Source organism: Cebus imitator, unplaced genomic scaffold (assembly GCF_001604975.1).
Source record: "Cebus imitator isolate Cc_AM_T3 unplaced genomic scaffold, Cebus_imitator-1.0 Scaffold85, whole genome shotgun sequence".
NCBI classification, from domain to species: domain Eukaryota; kingdom Metazoa; phylum Chordata; class Mammalia; order Primates; family Cebidae; genus Cebus; species Cebus imitator.
In genome coordinates this window covers 9,699,469-9,713,179 of record NW_016107400.1, presented here as the reverse complement: position 1 = coordinate 9,713,179, position 13,711 = coordinate 9,699,469, and the positions used below count along the sequence as shown (strand labels likewise).

Genomic DNA, 13,711 nt, shown 5'->3' with positions numbered 1-13,711 from the left:
GCTGGCCTCCTTCCTGAGGTCTGCAGAGGTCACTGCGACTGCCCGTGTGTCCCCACTTCCTTTGGCCATGAGAGGCCATGCCCTGGGCCCTTCTGCCCATGGTTTCACCCCTCCCCTACTGGGCGCAACATTGCTCACCAGCCTCAGCGTTGTTTATACCAGTCTCACTAACAAAAAAGCACTTGTAGGCTGGGTGCGGGGCTCATGCCTGTAACCCCAGCAATTTGAGAGGCCGAGGCAGGTCGATCGCTTGGGTCCAGGAGTTCAAGACCAGCCTGGGTAACATGGCGAGACCCCCATCTCTACTAAATATACAAAAATTTATCCAGGCATGATGGTGCATGCCTGTAGTCCCAGCTACTAAGGGGGATGAGGCAGGAGGATGGTTTGAACCCAGGAAGTCAAGGCTGCAGTAAACTGTGATCATGCATCTGCACTCCAGCCTGGGTGACAGAGCGAGACCCTATCTCTCAAAAAAAAGAAGCCCTTGAGCCTCACTCACTCACTTAACCATGACCCGGATCCAAGGAGCATTGTAGATGCAATTAATATCATCTCCATTGCAGAGATGGAGAAGCCAAGGCCCAGAGAGGGTCAGGAACCTGCCTGAAGATGCACAGCTAGTGACTGGGCTGGGATTTGAACCCAGGCCTTTGGCTCTGGTGTCCACAGCACAGTGCCCGGCACAGAAGCAGTCATAAACTTGTTTTTTTATACATCACTCTTTTTGCTTTTTCTGGAAAGCTCAGTGTGGAAGATACAGTCAGACATTCTCCCTGCAGGAACAGAGCCGGGAATGAGGCTGAGGTGGTTCAGAAATTGCCTGAGGCGACAAAGCAGGAAGTAATCAGGCAGGAATTTGGCCTTTGTCACCATTTGCTTGGCCCGCAGTGGCAGCAAACTTGTCTCGACAATGACCGGGACTTTGCCCCCTGGGTATACCCAAAGCCGGGACCACATATGGGCACAGATAAGAGCTTCCTGTTCATTTTCCGCCTGCAGACTGGCATGTGGCAGGCGGTGGGTGGGGGCTCCCCATGGAGCTCTTCCTGTTGTCTCACCCTATACCATTCCTGGATGGGTGGGGACACACAGACATGGGGGCCACCTGTGTGGGTAGGGACCCTGGAGCATCTAAGACATAGAAGTATAACTCTGGGCCTAAGTGCAGGCTCCACCCTGACTGGGTGGGAGACCGTGGCAGGCTGCGGCCTACTCAGACCCTCAGTCTCCTCATCTGTGAAATGAGAATATGATCACTTGCTTCATAGGTAGTTGCAAGGATGTGAAGAGGCCATGGCTAGGTGAGAAGCCTGGGACAGTGTTGGTGGAGTGGGTGGCAAAGGCTCATCTCTGAGCACCAAGAAAATTCTTTGAGACCTTGAGCAAATGACAGCTGCCACAGGATGTCACAGATACAAGCTGAGCAAAGGAAGCCAGGCTCAGAACAGCAACGCTGCCTGGTTCTGCTTAGATCAAGGAAATAATCTGATCTTGGAGTTGGCAGTCGGGACGGTGGCCTTGGAGGACAGGGCTGTGACCCGGCGGTAACAGGAGGAAAGCTTCTGGGAGGCCTGTCATGCACTGCTGCTTGATTAGATCATATTCGGTCATAAAGCTTTACACTTGTCTGTACATGTGTCTGTAGGTACGCCGTGATAAAAGGGCAAAGAATGCAGACAAGAGGCAGAGGCTGCAGTGAGCCGAGACCGCGCCACTGCACTCCAGCCTGGGCAACTGAGCAAGATTCCATCTAAAAAAAAAAAAAAAGAAAGAAAGAAAAGAAAGCACACAGGAACAAGAAGGAAGGGGAAGGGCAGAGGCTGCCATCTAGGCTGTCGGGTGGACAGCGAAGATCTCAGAATCTAACCCTCAGGGTAGGTGGGATCCCAATGGCCCCTTAATCCACGCCCGATGAAAACCTCGGTGCCCAGGCCTCTCCAGAGGCCACCAACCCTCTACCTTTCTGCCTCTGGCCCACAGCCCACAGCCACCTCTCTCGTGGCCACAGAGCCACGCCTTCTGGAGTAAACGCAGATACCTACAGGTACAGAGTCACGTGACCTCAAGGGGTAGAGAGGGAACACGTGGAAAATACACCCCTCTGTGATAAAGGACAGCTACTTTTTTGCCACATGAAAACGAAGGTTTTTATGTTGCTAGGTCTTTTGATTTTTCAAAAGAAATTAGAATGTATATTTGTATGTGTGTTATCCTGGCTTTTTCTTTTCTTTTTTTTTTTTTGGCAGAAAATCTTGTTCTGTTGCCCAGGCTGGAGTGCAGTGGCACCATCACAGCTCCCTGCAGCTGTGGCCTCCTAGGCTCCAGCGATCCTCCTACCTTAGCCTCCCGAGCTGCTGGGACAGATACAAGAATAGTACTGGGAAGGGAAGAGTGTGGTCCCTTTAAATAATACAGAACGGGGGAAGGGAAGCGCTATGTGGAGGAGGGCATGGCCCTGGCTAGGGTTCCACCCCCACAGACTTCAGTGAGAACAGGCATTTCCTGTCCAAATGTGACATTTCTCAAGACCATCCTGGCCTGCCATGCCCCCATCCTGTGCCTATAACTCCCCAACTGAAAAAAAAAAAAAAAAAAAAAAGCAGGTAGACATCAGAGACTATGGCTGGATGTCAGAGAGAAGTGGCTTGACTTCAGAAGGATAGCCTGGGTAACAAGAGTGAAACTCCAAAAAAAAAAAAAAAAAAAAAAAAACCCAGAGGGGCAGGTAGGACGGGGCGTATTCTCATTTTATGAATGAGGAAATTGAAGCCCAAACCAAGAAAATGATTTGCCCAAGATTCTAGAAACAGAGCAGAGACATCAGTGCAAGGTTTGCTGCTGCTGTTGTTTTTAACTCATCTGGCTCATTAGCACAGGAGGACTCACATAACACGGAATTCATGGCAATGATGTCTTGAGTAAGTGCTAGAAGAGAGAAGGCGGACAGGTTTTTTGTTTTTGTTTTTTTTTTTTGAAAAGAGTCTTGCTCTGTCACCTAGACTGGAGTGCAGTGGTGCGATCATAGCTCACTGCAGCCTTGAACTCCTGGGCTCAAGTGATTCTCCCACCTCGGCCTCCCAAGTAGCTGGAAATACAGGTGCACACCACCACACCCAGCTAATTTTTATTTTTTGGTAGAGGTGGGTTCTCACTATGTTGTCCTGGCTGGAAGTTGGCTCTTTTATACTAATAAAAAGGAGCAATTCAGCCAGCTATGGTGGCTCATGCCTGTAATCCCAGCACTTTGGGACTTTGGGAGGCTGAGGTGGGCAGATTGCTTGAACCTAGGAATTTGAGATTGGCCTGGGAAACATAGCGAAACCCCGTCTCTACAAAAAAAATACAAAAATTAGCTGGGCGTGCTGGTGCACATCTATAGTCCCAGTTACTGAGGAAGGTGAGGTGGGAGGAGCACCTGAGCCTGGGGAGGTTGAGGCTGCAGTGAGCCGTGATCGCACCACTGCACTCCAGCCTGGGCAACAAAGTGAGACCCTATCTCAAAAAAAATAGGACCATTCACCAGAAAGTTATGAAAATCCTGAACCTTTATTCTATTCTTATGGCTATGCACCAGCATAGCTTCAAAAATAAAGCAAGAAATTGATGGACTCAAAAGGAGAAATTAACAAATCCTCGATTCTAGTGGCAGGTAAATCAGGTAGAAAAAAACACACAATAACTTAACAAATATAGATCATATCATAGCAGCCTGATCTAATAGATTCATTTCTAGAACCTTATAATCAACAGAAAATATACATCCTTTACAAACACAAGAGGAAAGCAATGACCAGAAAAATCCTACAAAGACCTCAACAAATTCTCCACCACTGATATTACAGAAACCGCATATATTGATCACAACAGCCATAATGACCGAATTTAGAAACAAACAATAAAAAGAAAACTTTAAAAATTCCATTCTGTCTCAAAAATTTTTTAAAGACATAATTAAATAATCTTAAAATAGAAACCAAAAGGGAAATTATGAACTGGGCAGGGAATAACATTGCATAACAAGTTGTGGAATGAAACCAAAGTGGTACTCAAAGAAAAAATCATAGCCTTTCAGCCTGAAGTAGATTTATTAGAGAGCAAGAAAAACCAGAAACTCTTAGCCTCAGTCAAGGACTCTCAGAATAGAAGAAACTTAATTGACAGTAGCTCGGATAGAAGAAAGACACAGAGATTTTAGCTGATAAGCCCAATAAGCACTTCAAATGGGATATGGCTGCTACACAGTATGATCCCAGGTTGTATCAACAGAAGTATAGCTCCAGATCCAAGGAGGTGATAGTCTCTTTCCTCTTTGACCAAACAGGCTTTGTGTGGGACTCCAACCAACTGAATCGTGTCCAAAGCCAGGTCAAACTTATAATTTCCTAAGTCTGGGAGAATGCCTGAAATAACTACAGTTGTGTAGTCTGAATAAGAGAAATATCTGGGTTTGGAGGGAGATGGTCACTACCTCAAAGGGGCAGGAACAGACCTAGAAAGTGGAAGCTCCTAGAAAGCTAATTTGGGCTGCGCAAGATGGCTCACCCCTGTAATCCCAGCACTGTGGGAGGCTGAGGTGGGCAGGGCACCTGAGGTCAGGAGTTTTAGACCAGCCTGGCCAACATGGAGAAACCCCCACCTCTACTAAAAATACAAAAATTAGCTGGGCGTGGTGGCGGGCACCTGAAATCCCAGCGACTTGGGAGACTGAGGCAGGAGAATCACGACTGCATCTCAGAAAAAAAAAGAAAGAAAGAAAGAAAGTTAATTTGGCTAAATCTCAGGAAGACTTCCTCCCAGTTAGAGCTGCCTACCCGTGGAAATGTGGCTTCTGGAAGAAATATACTATGGCCAAGACCATGGGTAGGCTGTGGCTCTGAGGGCTTGAAGAGCTGCCTGGCCCGGAGATCTGATGTCTCTCTTCCCTGGAATTCAGTCTTCTCTTTTGAAAAGGCAGAATGCTTCCCTGGCCATTTCAGGAAAACATACGGCCTCTCCTGGGTTCTTCAGCAACGGCTCTGGGTGATGATGCTCGCTGATTTCCAACCAAGAAATGTAGTCCCTTTAAACTCCTGTCCTTGGGCTGGCCGGCTCAGAACCACGATAAATGCACAGGCTTGTGGGTCTGCAGCCCTGGGTTTGAAGCTGGACTCTGCCACTTAGGAGCCGTGTCACCCGGGTCAGTCTCTTCCTCCAGGAAATGAACAGGACACCCACTCACCTCCAGGCCTGCACCCAGCACAGAGCCGATGTGGATTCCAGCCTCCACTGCCAGAGGCCGTGGTTGGGGCTGTGGTTTTGATATGATTTAAGCTCATGACATTTATTATGCATTTTATTTCTATTATTATTATATTTTAATATATAATGAAATAATTATACAACTCACCATAATGTAGAATCAGCGGGCACCCTGAGCTTGTTTTCCTGCAAGTAGACGGTCCCATTTAGGGGTGATGGGAGACAGTGACAGATCATCAGCAATTAGACTCTCATAAGAAGCATGCATCTGGGGCCGGGCGTGGTGGTTCATGCCCGTAATCCCAGCACTTTGGGAGGCTGAGGCGGTGGATCGCCTGAGGCCAGGAGTTCGACACCAGCCTGGCCAACATGGTGAAAACCCATCTCTACTAAATATGCAAAAATGTGCCAGGTGTGATGGCACAGGCCTGTAATTGAACTACTAGGCTGAGGCAGGAAAATCACTTGAACCCGAGAGGCGGAGATTGCAGTGAGCCAAGATCACACCATCGCACTCCAGTCTGGGTGACAAGAGCAAAACTCTGTCTCATTAAAAAAAAAAAAATTAAAAAAAGCACACAACCCAGATTCCTCACATGTGCAGTTCACAAAAGGTTTCAGGCTCCTGTGAGAGTCATCTGTTGCCTATGAGATCTGACAGGAGGCTGAGCTTGGGTGGTAACGCGAGCCACGGGGAGCGGCTGTAAACACAGATGAAGCTTCGCTCACTCACCCGCCACTCACCTCCTGCTGTGTGGCTCTGCTCTGTGGGGACTCCTGGCCTGAGACACTGAGGAAGGTGCTCATTCATAAAATAATGTGTAAAATGATTGGATCGCCTGTAAAATGGGGCTTGGAGGAAGCAACCCTGGGCGGCCCACATTCACGGTGTTGCTGGGCAGGCAGACGGCAGGGAGCACACCAACCATTTAAAAAAAGTAGATCGAGGCTGGGACTGGAGGCTCACGCCTGTCATCCCAGCACTTTGGGAGGCCGAGGCGGGTGGATCATAGGTCAGGAGTTCAAGACCAACTTGGCCAAGATGGTGAAACCTCGTCTCTACTAAAAATACAAAAATTAGCCAGGCGTGGTGGTGGGCACCTACAATCCCAGCTTCTCGGGAGGCAAAGGCAGAGAATTGCTTGAACTTGGGGGGCAGAGGTTGCAGTGAGCTGAGATTTCACCACTGCACTCCAGCCTAAGTGACAGAGTGAGACTCTGTCTCCAAAAAAAAGGTAGATTAATCTAAATGGAAGGTAGATTAATCTAAATGGCAGGTGTGTCTTCAGCAGTCAGGCATAGTTTTCATTGTGTTTAAACACCATGGTGAACACTGAGGACTCCGGATCTTCTAGGTTCACAGCCCTGCTCTGCCACCTTCAGGCTGTGTGACCCTGGCCAAGTCACTGAACCTCTCTGTGCCTCTGTTAATTCATTTGCAACATTTGCGTGAGAGTAGCTCCTATCTGGTAGGGTTATTATAGAAGTTACATGTGACAATGCCGGTATCTGGCCCTGGCTCCCTCCCTGGCCTCTTTTCCTATACCTCTGTCTTACTAGGTTCAATCCAACCACACCAGCTTCCTTGCTGTGGGTCAAACACACCAAGCTCATTTGCGCCTCTGAGCCTTTGCACTCTCTGTTCCCACTGCCCAGAGAGATCACTCTTTCCCCAGAGGTCCACATGCCTTGATATATCAGGTCTCAGCTCAAAAGCCACCTCCTCAAAGTCGCCAACTCTAGAAGGCTTTCAGCTCCATGAGGACCCTCAGCTCTGGGTCACTCACTCCCGTGTCCCCAGCCCCCGGCACATTGGCTAAGCAAGGGTTAAGTGCCTAACCTTGGGCTGGCACTCGAGACTGTGAGCGTGTGTTACATGTCACATTCAACATTGCTCAGCAGGCTAGAGGCGCTAAGACCCAGCACACAGCCCCTTCTGGGACCCACTTCCTCCATTTCCAGATGCAAGCCCAGCTGAAGACCATCCTCAGCTGAGAGGTGACAGCACCCAGGCTGGCTTTAGCGCAGACCTCAGATGTTTTAAGCAACTGAGAGGAGGTGAGGAGGCCTGCGGGGGCCCCTAAAGACAGAATGAGTCAGTCAGAGCCAGACCTGAAACCTCAGACACATCAGCATTTCTTGGAAAGGCGAGAACAGATGCATTTAGACAGAACTGTGCGGGCAGAATGCGGGGTAAGCACAGGCCGGCCAGGAAGTGGAGTGTTCCGTCCCCTGTGAGTCCCTCCACCCGGCCCTCTCTTCCTCAGACCCCTATCCCTCATCCCTCTCAAATGTCACCTCCTCAGAGAAGCCCTCCCTGATTCCACTTGCCCCCAGCTTTGCTTTCCTTCCTAGCGCAGTCTCCAGCTGATAGGATATTGCAGGTCCATGTTCTCTCCTGTAAAACCCTGGGGGCCAGACATAGTTCAGAATTCAGAATGACTCAGGATGTAGAAAGGTCATCTTGTATAAAATACCCTCTGATGTGACCCCCACGCAGGGTGGAAACAGCACCCAGTGATCAATTGCATTAATATCTCTGCAGCAAGTCATCTGAGCATCACACCAGGAGGAAAAAGACTAAAAAAACCTCGTGTTTAGTTTCCAAATAAGTTACGAAAAACTTCTGGTTTTCAGAGATTGTGGGTTTCAGAATAACACAAAGCCGCTGACCTGTACACACGTATTGGTTGTACGTTCCCTGTCTGCTCAACGAGAGTCTAAACCCCAGGAGAGCAAGGACTTGGTCCAATGCTCTGGCACATATAGGTGCTCAATAAATTCCTGAGGAATAAAGGCAGGAGGAAGCCAGGTGCTGGATATGCAGAAGGGACTCAATCCAAAATGCAGAGAGAAACAGCAATCGCTGAGCCCCTTCCAAGAGCAAAATGTCTACAAAAACGATCTCATGAACGCTCTCCCTGCAAATACCCATGACAAACAAAGGGAGGCTCAGAGAAGGTAAACAGCTTTCTCCAGATTACACACTGGGAAGCTGGGAAGTAGCCAGCTCCGATTCAAACCTGGGACCCCCTCTTCAAGCTTAGGCCCTTCTCTCTGCCTCAGGCTCAGAAAAGCAGAGCAATTTGCTGGATGTCACAAAACACTGGGATGCACCAGGTCTGACATTGGATCCCCCAGCCTCTGCAGGACCTCAAGGCTTTGCTGGGGCGCTCTGATCCACATTCACCAAGGGCAAGTCCGTGCAACCTCCAGGCAAGCTCCTGGCCTCTCTTCTAGCCCAGCCATGGGAAGTCTGGCTAAACGTGGCCAGGCATGTCTCCTCTGTGCCAGCCAGGAAGAATACTCAGAAATGTCCTTGATCACCCCAGCAAACTGGTACAAGCAGGAAAGAATACAAGACAAGGAAAGAAGGATGGAGTGTGTCCCTCAGTATGGGCCTGAGGCAAGGCCATTGCATTCATCTCTGGGCCTCAGTTCTCATCTGCAAAATGGGTAAACTCAATCCCAACCAGTAAAACTCCAAGGAGGCAACAATTAAGATTTTTTTTTTGTTTTTTTTTTTAGACAGAGTCTTGCTCTGTTGCCAGGTTGGAGTGCAGTGGCACAATCTCAGCTCACTGCAATCTCCGCCTCCTGGGTTCAGGCAATTCTCCTGCCTTAGCCTCCCGGGTAGCTGGGACTACAGGCACATGCCACCATGCCCAGCTAAGTTTCGTATTTTTAGTAGAGACGGGGTTTCACCATTTTGGCCAGGATTGTCTCGATCTCTTAACCTCATGATCCACCCGCCTCGGCCTCCCAAAGTGCTGGGATTACAGGCATGAGCCACCGCGCCTGGCCAACAATAAAGATTTCTTCATTTAGGCCAGGCACCTTTGCTCACATCTAGAAACCCAATCCTTTAGGAGGCTGAGGCAAGAGGATTGCCTGAGGCCAACAGTTCGAGACTAGCCTAGGCGACATAGCAAGCTCCTGTCCCCCCAAAAATAAAAACAATTAGCCAGGCATGGTGGCTCATACCTGCAGTCCCAGCTACTCAGGAGGTTGAGGTGGAAGGATTGCTTGAACCCAGGAATTGGAGGCTACAGTGAGCTATGACTGTGCCACTGCACTCCAGCCTGGGCAATGGAGAGAGAGACCATGGCTCTGAAAAAAAAAAAAAAAGGATTCATTTAACAAATGCATAGTTGTTACCACGTACCAGGTACTGTTTTGTGTTTAACTTAGTCATCACGACGACGGCATAGTCACTATAATCTCACAAATGCAGAAACTGGGGCTCTGGGAAGTCAGTTACTGAGTAAGTGGCAAAGCCAGCGTTTGCACTGGGTGATCTGGCTGGAGTCCAGACTGTCACTCCCAAGCTTACGTCTTGAGAGATAACAACAGACATATACACTGACTGTGGACCTACCGCCTGTTGGACATTGTGTGAAGTAGCTTATAAAACACGTCCTTAACCCTCATGAAAGCTCACTTTTACAAACGCAAGGAAGCACAGTACCTAAGGAGCTTCTGTCCTGGCCTCACTCCCGGGTACTAGCGAGGGCCACCAAGAGGGGGTGGCGTCTAATCCCGAATGCTCTCCCCCACCCTCCTAGATGGGGTGGAAGAGGTCAGGGGGAGGAGGGAGGTGCTTGCCTCCGAAAGAGAAAAGGTCCTCTTTTCTCATGTATTTATGTATTTATCTGTTTATTTTGAGACGGGGTCTCACTCTGTCACCCAGGCCGGAGTGCAGTGGCATGATCATAGTTCACGGCAGCCTTGACCTCCTGGGTTCAAGCCATCCTCCCACCTCACCCTCCCAAGCAGCTGGGGCCAGAGGCACCTGCCACCACGCCTGGCTAAGGTTTTAAATTTTTTTTTTTTTTTTTTTTTTTTGTAGGAACAGGCTCTCACTATGTTGCTCAGGCTGGTCTCAAACTCCTGGGCTCAAGCAATCCTCTCGCCTCGGCTTCCCGAAGTGCTGGGATTACCGGTGTGAGTCACTGCGCTCCACCTCTGCCTCTTCGCAATTCTTTGACACTTCATTTCAGCTCCTTCTTGAACTGGGAGCATTAGAAGACTGTGAACGTCTCAGGGCATAGCAACCCCACCCCTGCCCTGGGCTGTTTGCAACCCTGGGATTGTACTGTATTAAACATATCAGCCACTGAGTCACTTCCCAGCATTTGGAAATCCTTAGGTTATCTCAGACCTGCCAGTAACTGGATGTGTTGTAACTGGGATGACTGACTGCAGGTTTTCCGTCCTGCTGCCTCCCCAGCATCACCCTCCAGATTCAGATCCAGAGGGCCAGGGTAGGGCCCAGGAATCTGCACTGTTGCTTTTACAAACCAGGCCAAGGTAAAATACACTGGCCTAAGCTTTTTGGCACGGCATTCAAGGCCTTCCGCAACACAGCCCGGCCCACCTTTCCATCAGTCTCTGGATTCTCTTCATTCCCTAGGTTCCGTATGTGGTGCCCTTTCACACCTCCCAGCCTCAGCCCACTCTGTGCCCGCCTTTACTTCCCATCCTCCACCTGCGAGACTCCCCTCCTCCACTTACAAGGCTGGCCCAGGGTCCCCTGTGAAGAGCTGATCCCCTCTGGCTTAAGATGCTGCAGCCACTGGCGCATCCACACCTCGCAGCCCCAACACTGTCACATCTGTCTTCCTGCAGAGGGGGTGCTCCTTGAGGCAAGCACCAGTGCCCGGAACACCACCCAGGGGCGCGCAGGAGCTGAATGAATGGCTTGGCGGGTCACCTCCCATTCATGGGCTGGGCTAGCTGAGTTCTGAGAAACTCCTGCAGGACCCTGAAATGCTCTCACGTGCGGGACACCCTGGCCAAACACACACCTGAGCCTGTTTCCCACTGGACTTAAGGATTTTAATAAAGGCACTGAGGTCCCAGCAAATGCCTTGGGCTCCTCGAAGGCCACCCAGGGCAGGGAGGTGCAGTGGGTCAAGCCTCCCAGAGGGCTGGCTGGGGAAGAACAGAGACCAAAACTGGAGCAGGATTAGCGCTGGCTTGGGGACATCCCCTGAACCCTAAGAAGCAGGCAAACTAGCGGTGCCCTACCTTGCTTAATTTAAGAAATCTAGATTTTGTTTTTTTAAAAAAATCAGGGCTCGGTGGCTCACACCTGTAATCCCAGCACTTTGGGAGGCCAAGGTGGGAGGATCATTTGAGGCCAGGAGGTCGAGATCAGCCTGGGAAACATAGTGAGACCCCATCTTTATAAAATAAATTTTTAAAAATAAAATAAAGATCAGATTCCTGGGTTTCCTGAATCTCAGGGCAAGGACCTGGGACTCCGCATTTTAAGCAAATCCCCCAGAGATTCCGGTTATTGGGGTGGCTCCACAAACGCGATTGAGAGATGGAGAGCAGCTGGCTCTGGCGTGGGATTGCCTGGGCTCCAATCCTGCTGCCCATAGATTGCCAGGTGGGCGGCACCTGGGGGCAAGTTATTAACGTGGCCGGGGCCTCGGTGACCTTTTCTGTACAATGGCCAAGCATCCTTTCAGTAAAACAAGTCCCAGTCAATCATTGCTACTGGATCCATCTGATACTCGGAGGCGGAGAACGAAAAGTCCAAAGGGCCTTGTTTCCCGGATTCATTGACCTAGTACCGAAATTTACAGTCCTCAGAACTTTCCCCACCCGTTCTCTCTCCGAAGTCCTCACTGACTTCCTGAGCGCGAGGCGGGGGGCTGCTGCCCCGAGAAGAGGGGCTGCGTGTACCCCGATCAGCCTAACCCCAAGCCCCCCACCTCCGCAGGCCGTCCCGGCGGAGGTCTCGGGGCCGGCGCCGGCTTTGGGGCGCGCTGTACGGCCGCGTACCCCCGGCCTCCGCTGCCCTTAGGCGGCAAGGAAGGGACGTGGCGCTGCTCTGCGCGCACCGAGAGTCGTGGCCTCGGGCCCCGCGCGGGGTCGGGGCAGTTCCTCGGGCCCCGCGCGGGGTCGGGGCAGTTCCCCGGTACCCGCTGCCCGGGTCCCCACCGGCGGCCGAACCCTTCCCGGACGCCCTCAGCAGGCGTCCCCGGGCGATCTCCCCGCACCCCGATCCGCGCGCGGGCCCCGGGTCCTACCTGCGCGCCCCTGCTCCATTCGCCGTCCGGGAGCCCGAGCGGGAAGTGGGGGACCCCTGGGCCGCCCTGCCCTGGCCCGCGCCGCGCGGGGCTTTCCTAAGCGCGGGGACCCGGCCCGCCCCGCCCCGCCTTCCTGCGCCCCGCCCCGGCGTCCGGCAGATTTGCATGCACCGCCCCGCCCGGCGCGCCCGGTCCCGGTCCTGGACAGCTCGCGCCACTGTCGCTGTCCCTGCCGCCGCCGGACAGTGCTAGCCGCTGTCCCTTCCTGGGGGTGACTCCAGCTTCCTCCCACGCCGCAGCCCGAGGTCGCGCCCAGCGAAGAACTCTGCCGTGGATCCCCTTGGTCTCGGAATAAAACGCCCACGGCCGACCAGGCCTCTCCTGCCCGGCTCCTCCGCCTCCCCTGCTCCGGGGCAGTTGCGTTTGGGGTGGGAGGGCTGAGCGACTGGAATCCTCCTCCGCTTCCTAACAGCCTAGCTTCCAAGTGCCAGTGTTTGCACATTCAATAAATATTTACCCAGCGCCTACTCCAGCTACATTTGGATAGTAAAATAGCCCTTAGTCAATAGCTAGTGCAAACTGTCAGACCCTGGGCAAAGGCACTGCAAATGTTAACTCATTTAATCCTGGCAACTACCCTATAAGAGAGTGTTACTATCACCGGTTTTACAGATGGGGAAACTGAGGCACAGAGTCCTTAAGAAATTCAAAATGGGTTGGACAACGTGGCTCATGCCTGGTAATCCCAGCACTTTGGGAGGCCGAGGGGGGAGGATCGCTTGAACCCCGGAGTTTGAGACCAGCCTGGGCAACCCTCTTAGCAAGACCCTGTATCTACAAAAATTAACATTTATAAAATTAAAAAAAAAGAAAGGAAAGAAACTTAAAATCACGCAGCAGCTAAGCAGGGGGAGCTGGGATTCGAACCCAAGCCCCATAGACCATTAACCACTGGACACCGTAAGAGCCCGGATACAGTCAAATGATGGGGGGAAAACACTCAACAAAGTATTTCAGGTCAGGAGGCCCCAAGAAGAAAGGAAGGCCTTCTTACGCCAGTGGGACAGGTGGTCTGGAAGGGGCTGAGGATGGGACACTTGAGCTCAGTCTCTGAAGAGGCTATGGGGGAAGACTCATGTGGGGAGAGGGAAGAGCTGGTGCAAAGGCCCTGGGGTAGGAACCAGCTCAGCCTGCAGGAGGAATTGCCTGAAGGTCAGTGTGGCTGTGGAGCCCTGAGTGAGGGGAGAGCGGAGGGAGAGGAGGTGGGAGATATCTGGACTCACCTTGGTCAGTGCTGGGAACCCAGAGAGTAATCTGACCCCCTCGCACCCTCAAGGAGCTCTCAGTGTGAGGATGGAAGCCAAGGACAGCCCAGTGGGATCAAGTGCTATGGTGGAAGGTGAGGGTTGGCTTCCCAAGGCAGGCCC

General features: G+C 51.5%; 1 protein-coding gene across 3 annotated transcripts in view; it reads right to left on the bottom strand.

Annotated features, from left to right (window-relative positions):
* Nucleotides 1-12,663, bottom strand: part of IL4R (interleukin 4 receptor) — a 49,294-nt gene extending 36,631 nt beyond the window's left edge. Inside the window, exon 1 of one of the 3 annotated variants that reach the window (XM_037740608.1) lies at nt 12,495-12,663. Coding sequence is in view for 1 of the 3 variants with exons in the window: in XM_037740607.1 (XP_037596535.1) it covers nt 5,390-5,392 (3 nt within the window). In the remaining 2 variants the exon portion in view is untranslated. Of the gene's footprint in view, nt 1-5,389; nt 5,575-12,284; nt 12,419-12,494 lie in introns of those variants that run through there. The other 2 variants (XM_017534442.2, XM_037740607.1) reach the window with 2 other exon arrangements.
* Between the last annotated feature and the right edge of the window lie 1,048 nt (nt 12,664-13,711).